This window comes from Diadema setosum, chromosome 1 (genome assembly GCF_964275005.1).
Source record: "Diadema setosum chromosome 1, eeDiaSeto1, whole genome shotgun sequence".
Lineage (NCBI taxonomy): Eukaryota > Metazoa > Echinodermata > Echinoidea > Diadematoida > Diadematidae > Diadema > Diadema setosum.
Genome location: NC_092685.1, coordinates 36,644,772 through 36,672,165, shown reverse-complemented (window position 1 = coordinate 36,672,165; position 27,394 = coordinate 36,644,772). Strand labels below are relative to the sequence as shown.

Genomic DNA, 27,394 nt, shown 5'->3' with positions numbered 1-27,394 from the left:
AGTCTCTGACATCGATTCTTCTCTCTTTTTTTTTTTCATTCAATATTCCATGATTTTTATTTACACGTCATCACAAACTGATAATGAAAACTGCAATGACTCGTCACATACATGCAAACTGGGTGACTGGAATGACTATTCAAATGAAGAGAGTTCAACTCAACAGGTTATGTATCACCGCGATTAGACGACACAAATCTGAAAAATGGAATATCAAATTAATCATTAATGCAATTTCAAACCACAAAGTTACATTTGAGTCACCAACCACTTAGATTCAGATGGGTTTAACAATTTAAGAATAACCAGCTAGGTTGGCCAGGGTTTGACATTAACAAGCAGTTTGCTAAGATCATTTTTCCATTTCACATTTGCAGACCGCTTAAAAAACCCCCCAAAACAACAATAACAATAACCACTACACAATGATGTTGTATTCCTTGGAAATCTAGCCATCTTAATATAATAAAAACCCGAAAACGACAACAATAACCACTCCTCAATGATGGGTTTAACAATTTAAGAATAACCAGCTAGGTTGGCCAGGGTTTGACATTAACAAGCAGTTTGCCAAGATCATTTTTCCATTTCACATTTGCAGACCGCTTAAAAAAAACCCCCAAAACAACAATAACAATAACCACTACACAATGATGTTGTATTCCTTAGAAATCTAGCCATCTTAGTATAGTAATACATGTACTGCCAATGGAGACATGGCTGGTCTAACGAGTTGACTTTTTTTTTTCTTTTGCTCACTTTCAATGGCATGTCACAAAACATTCCTGAATCAGTCCAGAACAAATCACTTGACTTGCATCGTGGGAAATAATCAGTTTCAAAATCAAAAGCTGTAATACTCAATGGATAAACAGGAATACAAATATGTATAAAGACTACATACTTATTTCTCTTTTAAATACTGACCGTCAAGTCATTGAATAGGATATAGGTTTGTCCCATCTCATTATATCTGAGACTTACTATGCACCTGAATTACACAGGATACTTCCTGTGAAGGTAATCTGAATAGCAAAACATATGAGAGAGCATGTGTACACCTAAACAACTATATAACACCAAGGCAACTACTTCACTAAAATAGTACATCAAAACTGTCTCCATATGAGGAGACTTAAGAATCAATACTATTTTATGAAAACAAATGTCACTATGGGAGAACTACCATCGACCTTCTTACCACATGTGCAGTAAAAGCCCAGTGAATTTCACTGTACATTGATTGTGTCAAAACTTCAGTTAACCTCTCATGCCTTGGCAAGACTCACTTTTGCAGAATTAAATTTTTCTTAGTTCTTTTATATCTCTGTGTCACACACACACACACACACACACACACACACACACACACACAGACACACATACATAAATGAACATAATATGATACAAATGATAATGAATCCCCAAGTTCAGTTCTACCCCTGCCCCTCCTAATGTGGAAAAACTATCATAGACTTTGCCCATCAAGCATCAATGATACGACTGCTAACATGACGATGCTGTTGTGACATGGTATGGACTTGAGCGAATGAATACATGCACTGATACACATGAGCAACATCAAACTTGTTTATCTCTGATGTGAAAGTACAGTTAATTAGGCTGTTAACCAGTAATTACAGCAGGAAGAAAAAACATTTGTCTTATCAAGAGTTGTTACAGGACACCATACGATACCTATGGTAAAGCTCCACACATGCAAACAAACAAACAAACAAACAAAATCTTTTACCGGGTGTATTTTGGAGCAGTAAGTCTGAAAATTCATATTTTTGCTAACACGCTTTTGTTGCCATGGAAACCCAAGGGGGAATAAATGATTGCAAGAAATCAATCCATTTCACTGCCAAAGAAGTTTATTTTTGTTCATTTCAAATACAAGTCTAGTCCATGTCTCAATACTGTAAATCTTATGGCTACATCCAAGTCATGATAATTGTACAATTCTTGATCTTCGCATCAAACTGGATGTCAGTGCATCCATAATACATTCTATCATTTTGATGTACACATATAATTTTCCTTCCTGTAGGGTAGGGTAACTTCAAATACCTCCATTGAATCTTGTGATTTTCTTTTGTCAATATTTTTTTTTTTTTCGTTATCACAAGTGAAGCACAACCTTAAAAAATGCAATTATTGCATAGTGCATAGCACAAGAAGCATAAATATGTATAATTTGGGAAAGCTTGAAAACAAGTTCTTTTCTCTATTTCCAATGGTGTGAATAAAGGGTAAACTCTCTGTACAGCTGTTAATCTAGAAATATGCATGCAATAAGGTTTTCAACCAATTCAGGTAAAAAGAATTTGCATGTTATCTTTCTGGCCTTCTGAAAATGTTAGAAATGATATTAATTTGCACAGAAAAAAAACCCTAACAATCATAATATTTCCTTGTCTTTGATTTTCTTGCCAGTATCATGTTGTGTATTAAAAATGGGAAAAAAATAAATAAAAAAATCAAATACTAAACATTTCTGGTAAGTAGACAAAACCCTCATACTTAAGAGGGTGTTAAATATCATATTTTGACTATTAAGCAATGAGTTTGATAATATCTGCTGAGTGATTTACAAAAACAAACAGACAACCAAATAAACAAAGAAAAAAAGATGGCTGCCTTGCTTAATGAATTACCCTCTATTCTGGATTGCAATTGGACAGTTGATGCTCTGTTATCTCAACCCTTGACCATCAATCCAATGCTGATGTATCAGGTAAAGGAGCTGTGTTTTGCTTCAAATCAATGTCAAATCACAGTTTATGACACAGGCAGTGTAAAGTGTCACATCCCCTGGCATACTAACACATAGAGGATGTAACTAGTAAGAATCCCACAGGGACAGCAGAACAAGCTACCACTTCCAGTAACTGGGGATTACATCCATACCTCTGTATTATTGCTTGTCAGTATTCATGGTGTTGACCCACTTAAAAACAGAATGAGTTTACTGACTGTCCACATTAGATATTACTTCACATTTTTACAATAGAAGCAAATACAATCAAAGTTACTAAACTCTGAAGAAAAACAAAAATTTACATGGAGAATAACGTCAAAAGTACACTAATGTAAAATATGATAGCGGTGGATCTAACCCTACGAGAACCTACGGTAAACATACAAATCACAGTGGCTTATGATGTTGCCAATAGAATATTATATCTCACATGATACAGTTGTAATATATGTATATATACAATAGTGTAGCTTGTATTATGTAGGGCTATGCAGCAGAATAAAAGAAAATTCATCATCTCTTTCTTCTTTTGAAAAAAAAAATGTCCAAACACAACGTTGGTGCTCTACCACAGAGCTGCTGGTTCAGAATTTGTCAGTATTTTGCCAAGTATTCAGCTCTTTTAATGCCAGCTCCAGTAGATTTTATTTTGCATATCATGTATTACTGGGTGAGAGAGAGCATATTGGAGGAAAGAAGGTTACAAAGAGATGAACAAGCAAAAATTGGATAATTCTAGCTTGCCATTACTCTTATCATGGCTGATATTGTTTCGTCTCATTATTTCTTTTTTCCCCCAAATCTACTCTAATTTAGCATAGCCTACTAAAAGGAGCATTGTCTGTTGATGATGTGATGACGTAACTGGTGGATATATTTTGTAATAGGGGTGGTGATAGATTACTCTAGGGATGCTTGCATTGCTGGGCCCACTGGTCCAGACTTCACCGCATGTCCGGTTCACTGCTGATGCTCTTCTTAATCCTCAGGAGGATGGTGGTGAGCCACTGGTCTAGCCGGGAGATGGAGTCATACTCCTTCACCTGCAAGGAACAATATCATGTTACAGTGATGAGAAGTGAATAATCATGTGAGATTAATGGGGGAGGTGGGGAGGGGGGGGGGGGGGGGGAACAAGGGTGGGGGGTGAGTAGAGCTAGAAGGGAGAGAGAGGGAGAGGTCTTCAACAATCTTCACCTGCAGGTCTTCACCTACAAGGAACAATATCATAATACAGTGCTGAGAAGTGAAAAATCATGTGAGATTAATGGGGGAAGGGGGGGGGGGTTGGTGGTGGGGTGAGAGAGGTGTGGGGGGGGGGGGGGGAGTGAAGCTAGAGGGGAGAGAGAGAGGGAGAGGCCTTCAACAAGCGATATTAATTCTTCCCACTGCATACAGTTGTAAAAACTCAAACGGCGGTGGCGCTACTTATTACATAATAATGTATTGACAATGCTGTGTGCCAGGGCACAGTGCAAGCTCTATTTGATCATACATGAAATAAATAGAGCACTATCTCTATCTCCAAACTATCACAGTTCTGTAGATTTTCTCTGCAACTGTTACATGTTGGGGAAAGATAATATCAAGTTATATACTATAAAAATGCATGTCCATTGTGAAGTGACAATGTTATAGTCATGATAAAAACAGAAAATTGGATGCGATTTACAGCATATACGGCCTGTCCATGCCTGCTGCACAGTAATTCTGCATTTAACTGGAAGGTGAACAAGTCAGCACTAAAAATGTGAACCCGCTCAACCTCCACATGTTGGGCATGGGTGCGTAAGATCACCTCATTCATGAGCACAAAGTGTATAAATGACCAGCACATCAACCCGACCACCAGTGATGAAATGTTTACATTTCTATGCGATAGGGAGAATTACATGCCTAAAGTTGTGTAGTGGCAGGGAGGTGGAAGAAAGATGGAGTGTGCTCTTCTGAGTTTCCTTTGAAGTCGTGCGTGGCCCCGACAGCGTTTTTTTCCCCCTCCCGTAATCCCATTACTCACGCTCGGCGCACTGCAAGTCGTAAATCTTGTGGCGGAAATCACGACGCGAAATGCATTGTGGTCGGGGAATAAAATGGCGTCCTACGGTGTAAGCACAGAACTCATAGAGTGTATTCTGTAAAGCAGTGGTGTAAGCAGTGTACAGTGGTGGTGGTTCTGGCGATCGTGATTTTGACGGAGACGAGTTTGTTGAGGAGGAATTGCTTTTAGCAAATTCAAAATCACATTGACACAGCAACTTAACGAAATTTGATTTGCAATTGAAACTGAAACTCAGAAAGTTAGTTGGGCCTTGGCTTGGAAATTGGAGGCCAAGGCAAGGGCAAGGCTCAGGACACTGTTTAATAGCGCAGCGTCACCTCAGGTACGCTGCCTAGCAAAAGCATACCTAATGTTAGTCCTAGCTAGTAGACTCTAGTATTTCACAAACTAGAATCTAACCACTGTTAAACGTTAGATTCTACTAGCTCCAGAGGTATACTCTACTACTTTTTAATTCAATTTTTTGTGACGTTAGCATGGGGTAGAGTCAAGCCGATTACCGGTATTTACCGATGAATGATCGAGGGAGAGTGAGGCGAAACACTGTATACTAAGCTCTGTTTTTCCCCCTAAAATATACTTACAGCATCATACATCTAGGCTTTTATAGATATCATCTTTAATTCTCTACGGAAAATTATTATAATCAAGGCTAATATGTCTAATTTACACTTTTTAACACTCAACTTTCCATTCCAATATGTATTTACTAGTAACTCAAATTCACCGAAACAACGGCAACGAACGCTGTCCCGACGCCTACGCGGCGGCCCTACAACAACCCGACGAGTACGCTGAAAAGCCCCAGCTCGCTCGGGTGCAGACGAAAAAAAAACCGCCTCGGTCTCTATGAAGCACTACTTTTACACTCGAACTGTTTGAAAACACGCCCGAACACGCTCATGTAACTTATATCATTTTGAAGATCAAGGTCAGGCCTACCTCTCTAACTATAAAAAAATTGCGGAAATGTGCGGGATTTCTCATAATCGATACAGAAACAATATGATGACATCTCTAGCGCACAAAACTTACTGCTCAGTAACTCCGTTGTTTGTGTACCGATTTCGCTGGTTCAAACGGCAATCTCCTCAGCACAGTCTGCTGAACCAGCGAAAGGTATAGACATACCACGCGACCCAATTCTTGAGCCATAAGTTGTAGCTTTCGAAGGGGGACGTCTTTCACTGAATGTAATAGACTGCCAAAATTTTGAATATGACGTCATATTGTCGGTGCCACGCATCGCTTCAAAGCCCGATTTTTACGAGCGTGTGTTTATGGAAGGCCTGGAAAGGAGATCATGTTGCGTCACTCTAGTGCGCCGGAGGGTGATGGGTGGACCGATAAGGCCAGATTTTGACATATTTATCACAGAATGAGGGTTGGATTTCAAGACGTTAATCGGTGTAAGACCACTTGATTTTTTCTCCGAGGGAAGCTCTCAGAGTGCCATCTCCATCTTTCTTCCACCTCCCTGGTAGTGGCATGCATTTAAAAATACATGCATGAATCAGATAGACAGCCCTTGCATGACTCACTGAGACAATCTCCTTGTATCCCATTTGGCACATAGCCAATTGTCTTTTTGTGGGTTGTGCATAGTGACATGCAGCACAGAGTACTGAATAAGCAGCTAATACATTATGTAGCATCTCACATGAAAAATGCTGCAACATGGAATTTGACTGCATGAAAAATGCTGCAACATCAAATTTGATGAAAATACATAACAGGTCTCATTTTGCCACGTACGATCAGACATTCTAAAGTAGAAAAGGTTAATTGGTTGAGTATTGCTCTACAACAGTTGAAGTTCTGATGATTTTCTTTTGGAAAAGAAATCTACATAAACTGCTTTGAAACACAGTTTTAAACCTTGCAACCATGATGCTTTTTAAAGAATAAGCTACAACAACAAATATCCTTCCATCCTCATTATGGGAGTCTTCTTGTGCAAAGATTCTTGTTTGTTCATTTTGTTTTGTGCGTGTAAGTATGCATCTGCTGCAGGGCTTCTTTAGAATGTAGGCCTGTTTGGCTATAAATGGGACTACCCTGCTTTTAATGACAACATGAAATAGGTGAATGATGTCAGTGCAATTTTGGTCAATGTTTACAGAAAGCACAGCTACCATCATTGCTTAACCAGAGAACACATTTGACCTTGTGTAAGACAGATAGAAGTGTAATAGCACTATCAAAACTATATATATATATATATATATATATATATATATATATATATATATATATATATATATACATACACACATATACTGGAAATTAATGACAACAATGAATGTTTGAAGTAAACAAGTCTTAAAGTTTGTAGATAATCCATTGGAATATCACATCTCAAAACTGATTTTTGCATCTATTTGACACCCCCCCCCCAAAAAAAAAAAAACCCAAACAAACAAACAAACAAACACACAAAAAAAAAACCAAAAAAAAAAAACCCTGATGTCTCTGCAGCAATACTTACAGCCTCTGTATAGGCATCCTCATTCTGTTCCTCCAAAGCCCCAATCAATTTCTGCAGTAGTAGGTGGTGAGAAATGCAAAGATATAAATAAGTAAAACATAGTTTTCATACACCTGCAGAAACTGTCAATTTTCTCTCTGAAAAAGACATTGATATGCATTAAGAAATGTGGAAATAACGCTATCAAAACACGACATCACTTGGGTAACACTGAAAATATGAAATATTAGTCAGAAGGATAAGCTGACAGTACCTGGTATATAAAGCAATCTGAGAACACGTCTGATCATGGTAGCCACATAATGTTATATATTTGATTTTAAATCAATAATTGAAAAATCAGGCCACAGCAGTATCCATTGATCTTCCAAAAAGAGCGAATCGCATGCAGCTTGTTGGAAAATATGACTGATCACTATACAACGTTCTACCTACCCACTACTGACCAGGGAGGGTTAATCTGGAATAGAAGTTGTATGTATGCGATAGAAATTATTTCACTCTTTTGATCTCACAATACCCCAAAAGAGCTCATCATCACAGCAAGTTTTATCAGCCAGACAAGTTTCTTGGTAGTTAATTCAGCATGTCCCTCATTGAAATATTCTTTCTTTGACCATCTGCTGACCGGGAACAGCTTGTAGCATGTATTAACTTTATGGAGTAGCCATGCATCATGGAAGCAATGGATTAAAAGCAAGGGAAAGAAAATAATCTGATCGCCATCAATTCATTGACTGAAGATAAAAATCCTTATCCTTAAATTCTACTCAATTCAATCAATGAAAAGCAAATGCCTTTAGAAATTTAGCAAATCTGAAAAGAAAAAAACAAGACAAAATCACAGACATCATGAACATGAATTTGCCAGGAAAGTTACAGAATCCCGTTCAATCATTCCATCTTTTAACATGTGACCCTCCTGGTCAGGTTGGTTGGTTGTTGTTGTTGTTGTTGGTTGTTGTTGTTGGTTGTTGTTGTTGTTGTTGTTGTTCCTGCTGTTGCTGCTGCTGTTGTTGTTGTTGTTGTTGTTGTTGTTGTTGTTGTTGTTGTTAACTCTGAAATTACAGCAGCTGATGCCAGTAAAGGACTTGTGTATGCATATTAAAATACTCATAACTTTAGTCAATTTTAAAGTATGGTGAACAAGAAAATTATGTCGGTATTCATAAACAAAGTGATTTATATATTTCTGCAAAGCTTAAGTCTCTAGGAATATGAATAGTTAACTTTCAGAAGGTGAAAATGTCTTTAGAACGATTGAGAGATGGTGTTTTGAGGCCCTTTTTAGACCACCTGAACCCGATCTGATGGCGAAATTTTGGTGACCAAAATTATGACGTCATGACATGGACGAATCAGCCCTGCGCTCGCTGATGTGATACGCTACCGCTAGCTAACTTTGCACCTAAGCTACGCTCTGTATCACGCCGCCGCGCGAGCCGTGGTTCGCATTGAAAGCGTGAATTCCACATGATGGCCTGAGTGCACCGAGGTATCTGTACATGTCTTGTTTACTCTATCAAGCAAAAGTGAGTTATAATTTCACTTATTGAATCCATCTTCCTTCGAATTACCATGAAGTATACCTTTTTAAATTTCTACTTGCGGTTTCGCGCCTCAGTCTCTACTCTTAAATGGCTTATAGTAACCGTTTAATAGGCCTAGTTAGTACAGTAGTAGAGCCTAACGATACGGTAGAACAAGAACTCTGACCTAGCTAACGTAAGGATCTACGTAGTGGAGTAGCCTATGTAGGGTTGGACCTACTACTCATCGACGGCCTAATGTTTATTTGCTTGATAAGAATATCTAACACTGAAATTCACGTAAAAAACTTGACCTACGTGATTGAGAAAATCCAGCTCTATCAAATGCCGTTGTTCCCTTTTCGATTCGAAGTTTCAGTGCAAAAATGTCGCCGACGAACTAGCGTGGCCTCGTTTCAGCTCCCCGCGGTAAATCGCGTTATCAGGATCGACCGCTGTTTTTTGCATTGACAATGCACGCAAACCGAGTTGTATTGAACACCGTGTTGTAGAAAACGTCAACGAAGCTTTTTAGGAACTTCCATAGACATTACATTGTGCTGTCATTACGATTCGGTGAAAATATTCATTCGAAATTTTGTCCTTGATTAAAACCATTAATGAACAGTGAATTATTGCGTTTTCCCACACCATCCTCATCTACATTCAAAGCCGATCCATTTTTATGTGCTTTGCGCGCAGACGAAGTGCGTACTAAGTGTTCAGTGCGCGAATTATACGCGGTCGGTTTAAAAGAATGTGGTCGATATGTAGTGGGGCTACCATACACACCAAGCTAGCTTTCCGGCGGGGACTCGGCGGTTCGCTACTGACGTTGCTTCAGACTATATTATTAGTATTATTATGGCTATTATTTATTTATTTATTTATCTATTTATCTATTTATTCATTCATTCATCTCTTCTTCTTTTTTTAAATAACGGTACATTTTACCCTGCTGTTTCTGCCGATAAAGCAGATGCGACTAAAGACAGGCAAGGTACAGTATTGTATTGCATCCGCTCACAAAGAACTACGTGCTTTATGAATGGCGGACTCGATGTAGAGCTAGCTAGCGCTGCACACTCGATCGTAAAGGGTACGTTCGTCCATGTCATGACGTCATATTTTAGAGCCCCGAAAAAGACGGCCGTTCTGGAGCGAAAATTGGTGAAGTAAAATCAGTCAGTTTTAACTCGCGATTTTTCAGTGGTACGAATATATTTTAAAAAGTCACATAAAAAATCTGTTTTAACAGACATTTCCCTCTGCTTTGACACCTTCTTTTGTATGATTTTCTTGATTTTAATGTCTCGTTCACCATCCTTTAAGCATGACTTTCTAGCTGGGTGCTAACTTCTCCTTTAAAGAGCAGGCAGCAGGGGCAAGGCATACAGTCTGCAACACCTGATAGTGCCCATGTCTGACAAGTCTGTACCCAGTCCCATGTATCCTCCATGTGGCCTTGAGAAGTGAGTCATTCTTCTCGTTTATTCCTCCCCATCAAGCATGGGACATCCCCTCCTACACACACACAATATACACACACATTCACATCCACACATGTGATGCACTTACACACCAACACACACACACGTGACCCCAAAACACGTATGGGCACTTTCACACACACAGACACCCACATATGTGTGCACCTGCACTCGCATCACATTACACCCCCAACTACCATGAAAGCAGTGTTACTGGTCCAGTCAAACTAAATGCTTGGTGTGGAAGTATTTCCACTACTTGTACACCCACGAATAAAGAAAAAAGTCAAAAGTATTGTAAAACCGTCGTAGCATGACACTTTTGCAAATTGGAGCCAACAGCCTCTTTTGTGGCATGAAACTTTAACAAATTGCCAGTGGCATTCAATGCACTGGGTAGACAAAACCTTTTGCGTGCATTTTACTTTCGTGAATCTTTGCTCCTCGCCAAATTAGCACAAGTTACATGCACGCAAAAATTTCTGGTTTTACAGTATTCCTCGGAGATGTCTTGTGCTATGAAAACTGATCCTTGCAAAATTTTTGGCAACTGCGCACAAGATCAACAAAGCAAAAGTTCTGCCCATACCCCCCACCCCTCCACATGCACACACACACACAAACCATAAAACGAAACAGCATGTACCATACCTGTAAAAGTTTGTACTCTCTACTGTCTGCAAACGCTGGGAAGGACTCCTCGTACTTCTGGAGGGTTATCTGGGTGTCCTGCAGATCTATGCACAAGTGACATAGGGCCGCCTGCATTGTGATCAAAGCACAGAGAAAACAATGCTTCCTCCAACCTGACTGATTTATCAACATTTTCCATATAAAGATGCACCTTCCAATCAAACTCATAGAGAACCACGTCTCCTGTTTTTTGTTGTTTGTTTTTTTTTTTTCACTGAGTGCACCTAAAGCAAAATCTAGTGTGAATAAATCAGCATCAATACTAGTGTTTGAAAAAATTCCCAAGACTCTTCTCTTTTTATAATAGTTCTGATTGCTTTTACAAGTTTCTTAATACTCGTACATGCATTCAAACAAGTACATGAATGCAAGCTGTTTGTTTGTTAGCTTGCTTTCATTTTCCATTGAGGTTATGCAACCTGCTCTTTGTGATGAGTGAATGAAGTGGGATCTTTTTTTTTTACACCTGTACAGGGTGCATGATTCTCTTACACACAGGACCTCATTTATGTTTAATCTGAGGGACAGCTCCATACAGGTGTATTCTCAAGGAAAGTGGATTTGTCAGAAGTCAAGCCATTTAGGTGAGAAACGTGCATCAAGGGTTGAACAAAACGTTACTGGAAAGCACATCAAGACTATGATTTGCTGAACGTGATAGTTAAAAGGTTGTTTGGAATCATGGTCCTGATTTACTTTCACACACAAAGGATAATAAAGAACATCAAATCGAGACTAAATACGTCAAAAAAATTGTTTTGCTTGTAAAAGCTTTCGTAATCATATATGACTGGCAATGGTCCCCCCATTTTGGCCTCATTTTCGTTGAAGTCCCACTGACCTTGAAGAAATGATCCTTGGCGCTGTACTTCAGAAGGGAATTCTCCAATGCTGATGAAGCAACTTCCTCATATATCTGGCAGGCCTTGGAGTAGTTCATCTGCTGTGCAGAATACATGGCCACCTTCAGCAGACACTTGTTAGCTGAACTGTGGGCAGCAAATGGGCGATAGAGAGCAATTCACATATCAGGTTACAACTGAATTCTATGTGGACCCAGTCTAGGATGTTGTTCAGGTGAAGGCTTTTTTCTCTTTTTTTTTTCCTTTGTCTTTAGTAGCACAGGTCCTTAGGAACTTTACAAGCCCCTCATTTGAGAAACAAATTGACTGTAATTTATTACCCACAGATTATAAAGATACAGTTGCAAATAGTGATCCCGTGTGGGATGCATTCATGGTGCACTAGTACAGCACATAAGTTTACATGAACTTTGAGTCCATATACTAGTAATTTGATTTCTTCTTAGTCTTCCATGGATTGTCTATCTTCTTAGTAGGATTCGGCAAGGTAGACTTATCTTTTGTTTGTATTCATCTATTTTGCACTATCTGCATGAAGCACCAAGCTCAAACATCTACATCCAACTTTTTCTACACATCTTACCAAATACAATTTTAACTGAACTTCCCTAGCTGGAGTTATGGCTGGAAAATGACATTTTACACCAAGGTCAGAGACCTCTGATCCTGAAGGATATTGACCATAATTTTATAATCAGCACATTTATGTGGAACACCATCAGTAAGTGTTCATAAAATTCACCAAAAGGGACTCTCCAGATATATGCATACAAGATCTGGGATGCACGGACACATATAGCCAAATATGCACAGCATATGAGGAGTATAATGTGAAGTATACATCATATAATCTTTTTATTTATTAACTTATTTTTTTAAGTGATGAAACTGTTCTGGGCCCCATTTCATTAAAAAGTTGATATGATAGCAACTCTTGCTGGAATGGCAATTGTCATAGCAACCCAAAGAACCAGCTTCCTGATTGGCTGTTGCTATTGGAAGTTGACATTCCAGCAAGAGTTTCCATCCTAACATCTTTTATGAAATGGGGCCCTGCAGTGTCATGGACACACCCACCTATTTGAGTCTTCCCCTTTGTAGAAGTCTGCAGCTTTCTCATAGTTCTCTATGGCCTTGTCTAGCTCCACCAGGTCGTTCTCAAAGATCTCCGCTATGCTGATGTAGTGCTTTGCAGCCATGGTGAATTTCCCCTTGTCTGTGTATATCTCGATGGCCTGCTGCAGAGCTGATATTGCCTCTGTGCGGTTTACAAAAATCACAGAGTATTTCATAAGCATGTATGTTCCCAGATCTGAGTCTAATCCAAAGTGTGGATACATGCCTTTCAAAATACCAGGTAAATACACCACTGAATGAATAAATTACACTGCTCTTTGTACAATACTGTACAAAACAACCATGGATGTATAAAAATTCCCCAGAACGTGGATGAAATTATGACCAAAATTTTCCACAGATCTGTCTCCCTCTTTGGCTATGATAAGAGACAATACAATATCTATTTATTATTATTATTATTATTATTTACACAAGCTAATTGGTAGTTCTCGAGAAATTTCAATTGCATTGAACAGATCCCTGTCAGACCATATGTGACTCGCCACGACAAAGGGATCCAAAAGTCGCTGACGGCTGAGCCGAGAAAATAAGGTTTGAAGTCAGATCATCAAAATTGTTGAAAACCATCGAATTTGTTTTTGGCATAATGTTGTAGTCTAATGTTTCGTCTATCATCTGCCAAAATTTCAAAGCTAAATGATCAATGGAAGGGCAAGATTTAAGCGTTTTTCTGGGCCATGATTTTCCAACTGTCAACGGAACAAAAGCATGTCAGAAGATTTGGATTTAGTGTCACTGATAGACTCTACCCCTAGCAACGAGGGAGTGATCTTATTGGTCAGTGCGTGGCATCCTGGTTATTAATTGGTCATGCGCAGACCACTGGCGCTAAGTTTGAATGAGCATCACGGATGTTGCTTTGAGCAGACCTTTTATGGTCAAGAGGTGAAAACTGTCTTACCTCCCCTTGATCATGATTGCGTCGGAAAGAAAATTTTGAAGGCAGTTTTCTTGAAATGCTGATTTCCTAGTGTAGATCACTCGACTTGTTCTCATAAAATCATCAATGTCTCTGAAACCGAGTACTTTTATGAGTCATGTTATATGCGAAATCAAAGTGGAAGAGTAAGGGAATAAAGTCACGCCATTTCCAGAAAATCAAACTCCCCTGACTTTTGGATCCTTTTGTTGTAGCAGGTCACATATATGTTAGTATAGTATTGAAGTACCATACAATGGCATACACACATCAAATTACCACATCTTGTTGCACAATAGCTCAAATGTGCTCAAAAATACAATTTGCAAAATCTTGCAATGAATGCCAGTGGCAATTTGTGAATATTTCAGGCAGCGAAAAAGGCTGTTGGCTCTAATTTGCAACAATTTCACGACACTATAATATTTTGCTTTGTATTGAAAGTATGTTTCTCCACATTCACCGTATTTTCATGGAACTCACTCTTAGGATCGACCTTCTTGTAGCAACTGCCGGCATCGACATAACTCGTAGCTGCTTCATGCTTGCTGTCCAAATTGATTGACACAGTGGCCGCTCGGCAGAAGGCATCACCAGCCTCTGTCAATAAAAACAACAAAACAACAAAAATTAGAGTGGAAGCAGAAGCCCAGTATTCTAATGATCCCGTAAGCCACTGTGCATGATACACAATAGTCACAGTATCACTGGGTAATTAAACTTTGAGGATTTGTAAGTAAATCAATATCTGCTTAGGCTGTCATTCATGAACACTGGTACTTGGGACATATTATAATATATTGTAACTCTCATGAATATCTCTCAATTATTAAGTAACAAAAACACACAGATAATGTACTATTTCATGATGTGGATTGAATGAATTGTTTTAGTCTTATTCTGAAATGACAAATTTCACAGATTTTATGCACCAATATCCAAAAGGGTAAGTCATAACAATTCCTCACAACAGCTACATGTATCTTGAGACAGCAAACATAATGCTAGTACTAAAAATTTACAATGGGTTCTCCATGTATTCCTTGTTATCTTCAAATTCTTCATGGTTTGAATAGTTGCTTTACTGCCTTTAGATTCTCTCAATATCTGAAGCAGGTCTTAGCCTCATACACTACAGTATCCACCCTCAAATTCTAAAATTTTGTATCTTCATTGTCTGCTGTCTGTGTGCTACATACTGCAGTATTGTAAGTATACCCCAACAGGACACACATGTGGCATCAAACTTACATGTACAGTACTTTAAGCACACTTGCATACACTTGCACAGTGAACTTTGTTCAGAATGATGACTTTACAGCAAATTCAGATTTTAAACTTTACTGCAGTGGTATGGGAAACATCACTATTAGATATATGTAGACAAAAACACAGAGCCGATACTCTTCTGAATTTGTTCTTTCTCTCGGATAAAGAGGAAACAAAACTGCAGAGTTTGCCAAAACATCTGTTATTGCAGTGTTTTGTATTCTCTCTCCACTTGTACATCTTGGTTTTCTCATAAGAGATGTTAACAACAACAACAACAATGAAAATGAAACTGCGACTAGCTCAGAAACCCAACGAAATGACAAGTACAGATAAACAACTTAAACATGTCTACAGCAGTAACAATGTCCTCATTGTAATATGGTGACTACATTGTATCATACTTTATGTAATGTCCAAGGCACAAAAGATTTTCCTATTGACTGGCTGTAGCTATATGTATTGTACCTCAGGCAGACAACTCACAGTTGACAAGGATGATATGGTGTTTGGAAGTCACGTGAAGACATCACTTACAAAAAATGAACCCCTGACAATCCTACACACACACACACACACACTCCTCTAACATACATGCAGTAATTAGCATCCATAGCACACACACACACACACAGGTTGGCAAATTCGATCACTAGGTACGCATTAACACACAAGAGCTGATGTGTACCTCGATCTGTGATTACCGGTACATACACAGGTCCCTGGGGGGTGGGGGCTTTTAATTCAGCGGTCATACCTCTTTGCTACCATAGGATATGCTTAATTACTTGCCTTGTTTCACACACAATGCTGATTGCCACTCTTACGCTCCAATTCTGTGATGTGTTAAAGTGAAGTCTACATAAGTGATAGCCATGCACACTTAAATTCTATGCCTACAAATATGAGGGCATTCCTGTGGTGCACGGCCAGAAAATGCAGAACATGTACTACTGTACGAGCTGAAATTTTCACGGTGGTTTTATTTTCGCGAATTTTGCGAATCGCCTTTGAACCGCGAAAATAACAACACGTGAAAATAACAATGCGCAAATAAGTAAGTTCAGTTAGACCCTCGCAACCGCGAAATTAACAACACGCAAAAATGTCCTCCAAGTAGCAATTCGCGAAAATATCTGTACGCGAAAATTTCAGCTCGTACAGTACTACTCAAGGTTATTCTTTCCTAGGCATGACAACATAACTTTTGTAGCATGTTGATTAGAATCAGAATGCAGTGCAGTACACATCGACAGCAAATTAACATCTGATAGATACAGAGTGCACTTGAATCAGCAGCATGATTATCATGCTCTTAATGCCAGAGGGGGTATCTGGCAGATGCTGGCAAGGAACTATTTGGCAAACATATAATGGAACAAAATGTTCCTAATCAACCAATTAGCAATTTATTTTATACGTACAATTTTTGAGGCACAAAACGAGGAAAGATCAACTTTACTTCATGAGATGTTAATTTCTTTTTCATGACATGAGGGTAAACTGCTTAACCTATCTTAAAATTGGGTAATGTAATAAAAAAAAAGCCAGTATATTCTGCACTTTTTGCCAGTCACAACACCTCTAAGATAGGGTATGCACAAACTTGTAATAAGCGGTTTATCGCAAACTTCTATTTTTTTGTTGCATACAGACTGTAAATGTGAGAGGTAGCAATCTGAATTTTGGAGCCTCGGGTGGGCAAGTGACTTTCCAATTCCTGCTGAGAACATGATTACAGTCACAAAAAAAAAGGAAAAAAAAAAGGTGATATCATCGATCTTTGCCTAGCCTTCCAGATGACATAATTGATGACGTGCAATAACCAAACAAGTAACGAGACAATTTTATGTATTTTTAAAGGTTGTCTCCCTAACCAAAATCATGTTATCAAATGCCAAATTGTTATTTTATTTTCATAGACGATATTCATGTAAGTTCTTCTTGTTAACGCATGTTGGCACTTTCTGGCAACCAAACCTGAATATGACTAGTCTTCTTAAATATCACTGCATCTCCACAAATGAACCGCACAGAGAAAATTGCAGACATGTCACACTACGCCAGTTTGTAGTTCCACTGTGTGCATGAGCTTAGGTCATTTGTGACAACAGGCACAAGGTAGAGTTACAAAGCAGAGATCTGTGATGCAATGATCATTGATGTACCTAGGTAATCCTTATATATAATGCTTGCCAGCACATTCACCTGACATCAACAAATTGTTAATTGAAGCCTAGTATTTGGCAATAATAATAGACAAAATCATTAATGCATTCTTTGCAAAACAATGAAATGGATCCTTCTCCATGCGTTAATTGACAATGACATGCCATTCTGGTCTACATGTACATGTATGCATATGTGCATTGTATATATATTTTTAATTAATCATGAATTCCATAAATTGTTACTTTGGGCAAGCCAATGCATTATGTTGCTTTTAAAACAAGTAAAGAGGGATTATAACCAACTGAGGAAAAAGAAAGGTCATGGGGTATGTGCACATGAGCTGCAAATGATAATTATGAACAGACCTATACCTAAAGAGAACAATTCATTCAAAACAAGAGAAAAAGGGGAAAGAAAATGTGAGGGTGAGGCATGGGAAGGGAAAGGGGGAGGGGACACAAAATCCCTTTGATAGTAATACATGATCAAAAATTCATACATCTGTAGTGCTCTAACAAGGAGATTAGATTTTGGCACAAGAGTTGTTTCTATCTAAGTGACGGGCAACATCACCAGGGGGAGTGAGAAAATCTTGCTGTGCAATACAATTAGTTTTAGTTTTGGTTTTATCTACCGCTGAGGCAATGCTGATATTGTTCCATGGAGCTGTCTTTTTGGTAGCTCCATGATTGTTCGCTTCAATATTTTACAGCCAGTCTTCTCTAAGTCAAATCTATAGGGACCCAAGATAATCCTCAGACTTCAAAGATTAGGTCTAGCTTATCAGCTTGTATCTCATGAACATGTTTCACAGCCAGTGACAGATTTGTTGCATACTTTGTTTTCAAGCTTGAGAATTATATGCAGAGTGCAATTTTTTTTTTCAAACTTGTCATTAGAATTAAATTATTTATTCATCAAGGGGTTGACTTTTTCTTCCACTTCTAGCCAACTTTTTGACATGTTAGTGAGGCAAAATTATTATCAACACTATATTGTATGTGATGGCTCAGTTTCTTACCAGGTACAGTTACATAGGAAATTTGGTAATAGATCAATGTATGATGTACAAAGGCAAGAGACATATTACAGATTAGAGTGGGGTGGGGGTAAAGGAGAGGGGGTGAAACTGAGGTGTATCAACCACCGTTCCCCTTGGAGGATGGTAGATGCACCCTTATCATCTAGTCCATCTCGTTTCAAAGAGGAAGGCCGACCCTGGCACAGTCGTCCCCTTCTCTCTCCCCGCCAATGTCAATTAGGTTTTCCTGCCCACATCTGACATCACACCACACCTTGCCCGCAGTGGAGTTGCAGCAGCACACATGTATAATACTAGTAGTCCTCACACAACTCAACACTCTAGTGATCCACAGTGGATCTGAATGAAGCACTCCTTTATGCATGCATCAAACATGGAAATCTCCCCCTTCACAAATCAAGCTTTGTTGCCATAACAACTTGCAAATTTTTATCACCCTTGATCTTTCTACACACATCAGACTCAGACACAGTTTCAGATATTCAAAAGACAAATAATCTCCCTCATATCATATTCAGCTGTTTATAAAAATGAAAACAAAATAAGAACATCCCAGCAGTGTCAAATAATATACTCTTGAGCACAAAGGCTTAGTCAAGAAGACTACCTTACGACCAAAACTATAATTCTTTACAGCATGAACAGTTTCACAACTTGAATATCAGTGCTTTTGTAATTGTCAGACATATTGTTCTAGTCTACACACAAAGTCTTCACAAACCATGATACAAGTGTATTCACAATTTTCTTTTTCTGTGATATCATCTTCACTTCACATGATCTCAAACAGTATGAAAATTTATAAACATTTCATGAAACAACTACATAATCAAATACTTATGTACAACAAAGTTGAGTTGGGGCCCGTTTCATAAAACTTGTCATCAGTGACAAGTTGTCATAGATGTGACAAGCTACTGAAATCCTTGCATCTGACTGGCTGAGAGCAAATTTGTCATAGAAATGTGGCAGTTGTCACTGATGACAAGTTTTATGAAACGGGCCCCAGGTTTCACTCAAAGCAATGTCCTGTTGCCTAGCAACATTTGAGCATACAGCTAAAGTCTGTTTTTGCAGGAAATATACATGTAAAAAGCACCTGACCTTTCATTGAATCAAATGAAATTTACAAATGGATTTAATATTTTTTTGTCTGTATCATAATATGCGAATGAAACATTTGTCTAATATGCAATAATGCATGCACTTACCATCCTCTGCTTACATTGTGGATTATGAATAGATGTAATTCAGATTCGGGGGGGGGGGGGGGGCATATATTGGTGATAAGTAGGTGATAATTGCTTACATTCCATCTTAACACTTCCTGTGCTTTAGTTTGGTTTTGACTACATAAGGGAGGTAATCCATAGAAAACAGGAATTATCCAATTACAGAAGCTAGGTCTTGTTATGACTGCAAAACAATGACAAATTAAAATACTGTGAACACTCAGGTAACACAAAACAATAGCCTGTTACTATGATTTACAGTGATCTATGGTGCAACACGCAAATGGATGACAAGTCAATGAACTTTGTATGGATGTGGGAATACAGTGTAAGCAGCAGGACTTGGGAGAGAATGTTTTGTTGTTCATAAAAGTTCAGGTGCACAAAAGGTGTAAACACAGAAACATGACATCATCAATCAGCAATCTTAGTTTCACTTCCTGTCAAGGGGTTCTGTAAAATGGCACACAGAATCCAGTCTCACCTTGCCATTTCTTGGCCATCTTGTACATGTTTGCAGCCCTCTGATACAGCTCACAGGCCTCCTCCTGCTTCTGGGTCCCTCTGTCCACCACAAAAAAAGACAAGAAAACAGGTTACTATGACTGCTGCCTTTTAAAAAACAGTACACCTTGCAGCTGAGAAACAGAGACACAACTTTGGCATAAAACACCCTTGAGATCTACAACTGGTTGATTAGCTGGGATTTTGGTTCAAATCAATTTTCAAACATGGCACATTTACGATATGTCATGGAATGCTTCACTGAAAATTTGCAGACAAATTTCACAAGTTTGGAGTAAAAATGTCACACCTGTACAACAGGAGAGGGAAGAATGTTTACTATTTCTACATCTGACATGCAATATCGTCTACACATTTTGCAAAAATGTATAATACTCTGCAATTCACCATCTTTTTTTTTAGTTTTTTTTTTTTTTTTTTTTTGACAGCACTATCTTCAATGATCACAAAGAGTCGATCAATATTTGAAATATGCTATCATGATCATACAATCACTTTAAAATGCACTTTATTAGCATGACGTTTGTTTTCAAGAACATATCTTGGAGTATGGAATGGGGTTGCACATTTTCTTTAAAAAATCTAGACCCCCATCCCCCCCCCCCCCAGAAAAAAAGCAAGTGTACTACTTTTATTTAAATGAAATACTCTGCTACTGCTAAATTGTATAACCTTCTTAGCAATGTTCATATAGTTAAATAGGGGACTACATATGTGATCGTGGATAAGACTCTCATCAATGATCACAATGCACCACTAAGTATGCCAACACCTGCTGCTCTGCTCGCTTTGGCCGATGATCTCCAAACCAGGTCTGCATCCTCAATATAAAGCTCACCTCCTCTTTAGGTAAATGTCTTACTTTTGATGAGGGACAATCAATTTGCCTGAAACGTTAAGTACTTTGAGTATCTTAGCTTTTCTTAACTAGATCTCCCAAGCTCTTCAGTCATTTTCACTCCGCACCTTCCTTTCTCTTACAAATACTGTACCTTAAAGGACAAGTCCACCTTTATATACATGTGGATTGAGTGAATGCAACAATATTAGTAGAACACATCAGTGAAAGTTTGGGGAAAATCCGACAATCTGTTCCAAAGTTATGAAACTCTAAAGTATCTGCGCAGTCACTGCTGGATGAGAAGACTACTACAGTGTATGATGTCACATAATGTGTACAGCGATACTGTACGAGCTGAAATTTTCGCGTACAGATATTTTCGCGAATTGCTACTAGGAGAACATTTTCATGTGTTGTTAATTTCGCGGTTGCGAGGTCTAACTGTGCTTATCTGTTCGCACGTTGTTATTTTCGCGTGTTGCTATTTTCGCGGTTCAAAGGCGATTCGCGAAATTCGCGAAAATAAAACCACCGCGAAAATTTCAGCTCGTACAGTATAAGGAAAATAAAAGGAGAATTTCACAAAACTTTATTTTTTTAAATAAAGTGCACATTTCTTCCAGTTGTTACTGACGTATGTCAAGGGTAATATTATTCCCCCTGCCTTCTGAAAGAGAGAAGTCGAATGTTCTTTTGTTATGCGAGAAAAGTGAAAATATGTTGAATTTTCTTTCTTCTTTCTTTATATCGTTGTACACATGTGACATCACAAGCTGTAGTGATGTGTTCTACCAATATTGCTGCATTCACTCAACCCACATGTCTATGAAGGTGAACTTGTCCTTTAATTCTTGCTGATTTCCCTCTTTCCTTCCTCTTTTCTGACACTGTACCTGCTTTCATTACAACCCAACAGTCATTTCCAGGTCCACTTCACACCATTTTACATTTTTGTTCTATTTACTGTGATCATTTCTTAGTTCTTTTTCCCCTCCAGGACTAAATTTCACTTTATATTCTCTCCCATTTCCTTCTTCCACAGGAGCCCTTTTTTGGACCGAAATTTTAATTATTACTCTCTCTCTCCCACAGCAATTCCTCCCACATCCACTCATCCCCCCTTTCACATTCTTGGCTTTTATTCATCTTCTTCTTTTCTATCTCTTACACTGTAGCACACTGTAGGTCCCATCTCTCCTCAACTTACCTCTTTCCTTCCTCTTTTACTTCTTCCTTTCGTTGTTTTGATTCCATGTTCCATAGTCCACATTGCTCACCAACTTTATTTCTCTTCCTCTGTATCATTAAGCATCTGTCAGAAATTCACAGCTATTTCACTTCTCTCTCTTATCTCCATGATTTTCCAACCATCAACTGCTTCCCCTCCCCCTCCTTTCTCTGTCATCTTTCTCCTTTCAATGATTTACAAATCATTTACCTGGTTTCCACTCTATTCTTCCTTACTACAGCTCTCTCTACAATATGTCCTCTATTCTCTTATCTCCACTAAGGCAACTTCAACTTCCAGCTCTCTGCTGCCCCTTGATTGTCACTATTTGCCTTCCTCACATGTTCCCTATGTCACATCCCTCCTTAACTCTCCTCTTATTAGGCTCTTCTTCTGCCAATGCAACAGTCCCTGCAAGGGCTACATACATTTGTACATGTACACATGGTGTTATTGCAAACCTGTCTTCCTCAAATTCTTAGGTACTTGAAATAATTGTGGCAGTAAAACCACATGCTGCTCCTTGAAGGTCACACCAAGATGTCATGTGCCACTGAGGATGACAACGTATCAAAAATTAGTGCAGTCTGTGGTGAAACATGCATGGGGTCAGAAATAAAAGGACCTCCCTTTTGTGCACTCAACAGACTTGACCCACTTTTTCAACAATGAATTCAATCAGTAGGACTGACTTGAATATCACGACAGCCGCAGGATGTATCACACTGTCTCAAATTTGCTATGTAAAACTGTGAAGTACATGCACCGTACCCATATTGATTTATAAACAGCAACTAGAAGACAGGGGATCTTTGTAAAGTTGTATTGTTTTCGGACCTCAGATGAATCTGCCGCTTGTTCCGTGGCCTCTTGATAACTGTACGGTTGGTAATACAGTTGGCCCCTGGGCTTAACGACAAACAGATATCTTCCATTCACTCTGCTGTGCGGACTAACTTGACGGACAACCGCAAGTAGGAAACAGGATAGAATTCCTCTTTTTCTGTAAGAGATCACAAAACTTGGCATGTAATATGTATATCTTTAAATACCCATGGTACTCACAGAGCTAGGAGTGAGTGAAACTCACATACCAATTTCATGACTTATTCCCCTCATATACCATTTTGCACGCTTTATTGGGTAAACGGCCTTTGAACTCTGCTCACCTACAAAACACAGCAGTCATGTTCCAACTGCTGAACTCAAATGTGGGCAGATAGATCGCACAGTCTGCACAGCAGAGTGAATGGAAGCTATCTGTTGTTGGTTGCCTTTTTGTGTAAAGCATGAAATAAAAAAAGACAGCTTGAAAAACATACATAGTGCCCTGTCTATTGAACTCAGAGGTTTGAGCCACATTATCCAATGAAAATAACATGCACTGGAAATGTTTCTGGAAGGCGTACGTCACTCAGCTGATGTTCCCCAATTGTGCTGTGAATGGGCCCACTGTAGACTTATTAATATATTTAGTGTACGTAGGCCTGGCTTGAATCTTCGGCAATCATGCACTTTACGGCCCTATATTATCGGTACCTCATTCCCTGTACTCCATGGTGATATCCCATGAACCACCATGCACTGAGCAGCTGGCGAGCTTCTCTTGCTGTGTGGAACGCCGTTTGTCAAGTGATAAGGTCACTAAAACCCCGCCTCACTCACTGCGCTTCTAGCTGCGTAGCTGACAAATCGAACACTGTGCAATCGTGATATCGCGTGCCTTTGCTCTCCGCTGCACGATTATTGAGCTTTACATTCATAATGTTGCATCGCAGAAAATTGCCATGATTATGGCGCAAAGTGTGAGAAAGTGGGCAGTAAGTCTGTGATACAATAATTTCCATTTCTGAACATCCTGGCTTAGCTAGCCACAACAGTTATGTTGAATATTTTTATACCTCCTTCATCCATCCCGATCCCCCCACAAATCGCGCAAACCACCCATGCGGGTGAGGCTTTTGTGTGTATGTGTGTCCATGTAGCAGCTGCCCATGAATCGGTAACTATACACAGCCAAAAAAGATGCCGAAAAGATTCTAGCACTTCGTCTTCAAATAGAATTTCATTGCTTTATGAGATCAAGAAAGAATCACTAGAAAAGCACACTCGGAGAGCACAGACCTCTGCCTAGCCAGCAACTCATTTCCTCCCTTTATACACAGCAGAACACACATGCACAAAATTTCCCAAAATAGAAGCATTTTGTTTATAAATGTCATTGCACAGCACCTTGCCCGAGCAAATTATGCGCCTTAGTGCACGTATGTAAACCTCAATCAGTATGCACAGCTTGAACCCCAAGTTCGTTGACCTTATGCCAAAAGATGAAAAATCCTTTAAAAATTCCATGAAAATTCCTGGATCACTACCAAAATTGAATGAGGTGTTCCTTGGGTCAATACTGACTTATTATGCAAGTTTCATTCTAATCCGTACTCAACTTTTTGAGTTATTTTTTAAACAGACAAACCAATGCCGATGATCACTTTATAACCTCATCCACTACAGTTCGCATTCCCACCGTTCATGAGCGATGACGTCATGTCTCGGCGCACTGCACGCACAATGCCGTTTATCCCTACCACAGCAGTATCGGTTGGTGATCAGTTTGCCATCGCCTTCAACTATGAAAGGTTTTCCCCCATTGATCGGCTTGCTCTCCCACAATGCCTTTTGAAAATGACATCATCGCTTTCTTCCATTCATAAGCTTTACGTTGATACCAAGTACACCTCCTGTGACTTATCAGAAAATGACGTAAATTTTCCGTATGATTTCGTCCTTTATTATGGAATTTTCCGGCAATCTGTGCCAGGAATATGTCATCAAAGGAGTAGTTTTGGTCATACATGCAATTTTTTTTCATCCTCGTGGTATTTTTCTGTGAATTCTCGAGCGATTTATCTTGTTTTGATACTACTTTTAATGTGTGCGAGTATGTGCAATGTATATGCGAGGATGTTTGAAGTGCATAGGTCAATGTTGAAAATGTTAGATTTCCGTAGCAAGCGACCTAGCCGATACTTCTGTGGTGCGCTGCAGCTGCGAGGCTGTGAGGGTACATACAAACGGGTTACGAGAGCGGGGATAGCATGCAGTGACTACACGTGCTGTGCATGCTGGCGATGCACAGCTGTGAGCCACAACAATGTTCACAGTACACACGGCCAATGCGAATGCAGCCATAGCTCAGCTAATGAGCAAGGAGGTAAGACCTGGCAAGCGCATAGAGGAGTGGAGAGAGCCCGAGAGAGAAGAGGCCAAGATATTTTTAGCTCTCTCCTTGCTGCGATCGCACAGCCGATAGTCGAGATATCAATATTCTGTACGCAATCAGGAAATGAGTAGTGGAGCGGCAGGCATTCTTGGTGAGTTCTGGGGCGACATGAACTATGCGCTGTGTTGACTGAGCTGGCGCTGCTTAAACTGTGTACATTAACATGGCCTATATATGGCAGCGAAACCGTAGTGTCCTCCTTCTGAATTCCTTGGCAGAGCTCAGAGGTTATAAAGGCCAAGGCAAGCAAGGGGCTGTGGATATGGATGGACCCCCACTATATAACGTTAGAAGATCTACATGATCATCCTACTCTGAGTCTGAGTAGGCCTAAATCTGACCAAACAAAATGGTGAAATTCATTGCTGCGATGATGCCCAATTTGGAGTAGGGTAACATCCCCAGTATTCGGTCACTAAAAGCTTTTTTGCAATATTTTTCAAACTAAAATAATACATACATACATCATATCTACAGCAATGTATGTGAAATATATCAAATTTCTTTAATCTCAACTTTCATTTCGTTAAATATCTCACAGATTTGCACAAAATCGCGAAATATTTCACCTTGAAAATTCCCCAGTATACGGTCATCGGCTCCAGTATTCGGTCACGCGATGTGCGCGTTCAAAGTCAATGCGTGTTCAAGGCAGCTGAAAAACGCGCGCGCGCGCTACCTTGTTGGCGCAAAATTGCATCGGGTAAGTTGCGGCGACCATTGGTGACCGAATACTGGGGCCTCGGCACTTGCATTCAACCCTTGTACATTGGGACACTGTATCGGCACGTACGGACATTTTGTTTTTCTTTTGCGTTTTTGAGGATACCATTACACTCCAAGCTTGCGATAAGCGAAAAATCCCGCGAGAGAACGGCGTATTTCCCGATTTTTAGCGCTTTTTCGGCGACCCGTACTCTTAAAACTGGGCCTTATCCGCGCGCGCTTTTGGAAAGTAGCGCCGATTCTGCACTTTTGACGGTAGAATTTGGGATTTTGGATGGATTTTTGGAGGGGGCTAAGGGAGTTTCCTGTTGTGAATGAGTGTGCAAGTATGTGAATTAGTGTGATTTGCGTGTGTTGTGACAGTTGAACTTACTGGCTGGTGACTAGTGATAAGTGACCGAATACCGGTGCCTGACCGAATACTGGTGCCCTTACCCTATAATATAATTACTGCAATTTGCTCACTACACTGCACTATCACTATAGTGTACTGTAAGTCAAGAAGGCCTTAGCTACATTAGATTGTTATTGTTCTGCGTTGTTATAGATTCACTGGCACTAGCCTACGTATGAACAACAACAAGTTTAACGTTAGTTGTGATATAGCATAGCACTGCACTGTAATATTAATATGGATAGAATGATGATCATGAAGCAGCTGATTGTGAATCACTAACGTTAGAACCTAACAATAGGCCCAACGTATAGAGGTTTTGCTTACCCAAACATGCTACCAAAGAATCCTTGTGAGGACTTCAGCTTCTTGTCGGCTTCTGCCATAAACTGCTTTCCTTTAGCTTCGTTATCTGCCATTTTGGTGGAATGTAGGGAGCTTATGATACTATTTATCAAGTAAAAAGGCCGTGTTCCACCCTTGTCGGAGGATGTAGATCGCGATCGTATGATATGATGTCAGTGTACGTAGTTCTGTGTATGGTGAAACGTGCGTGTTGTCGAAACCCCGGTACGTACACACACACAGAGACAGCTCATAATAAGAGTTCACTACATTTGGCAGAATAGACGCGCACACACACCGATTACACGCATTTATACATTATAATATGGGTTGCGCGCGTGCTGCTATGCTACAACAGTTATTGCATTAGAAAGGTCGCGGGCCGGATCGGAATG

The 27,394-nt window shown here is 39.4% G+C and overlaps 1 protein-coding gene across 1 annotated transcript; it reads right to left on the bottom strand.

The window, feature by feature from the left end:
- Nucleotides 1-1,380: 1,380 nt before the first annotated feature.
- LOC140230064 (alpha-soluble NSF attachment protein-like) lies at nt 1,381-27,148 on the bottom strand. Its single transcript, XM_072310274.1, has 8 exons — nt 26,982-27,148; nt 20,145-20,224; nt 14,429-14,545; nt 12,964-13,144; nt 11,865-12,012; nt 10,982-11,092; nt 7,312-7,362; nt 1,381-3,807 (listed from the first exon to the last, which is right to left on the bottom strand). The coding sequence occupies exons 1-8, from the start codon at nt 27,071-27,073 to the stop codon at nt 3,709-3,711; spliced, it is 879 nt and encodes a 292-aa protein (XP_072166375.1). The 5' UTR covers nt 27,074-27,148; the 3' UTR covers nt 1,381-3,708.
- Nucleotides 27,149-27,394: the final 246 nt, after the last annotated feature.

Coding starts and splice junctions, on each gene's coding strand:
- LOC140230064 (XM_072310274.1), bottom strand. CDS start 27,073: ATGGCAGATAACGAAGCTAAAGGAAAGCAGTTTATGGCAGAAGCCGAC. Junction 11,093..11,864: donor CCAAGGATCATTTCTTCAAG/GTCAGTGGGACT, acceptor ATCACAATGCAG/GCGGCCCTATGTCACTTGTG. Junction 3,808..7,311: donor AGGATGCCTATACAGAGGCT/GTAAGTATTGCT, acceptor TGTTCCTTGCAG/GTGAAGGAGTATGACTCCAT.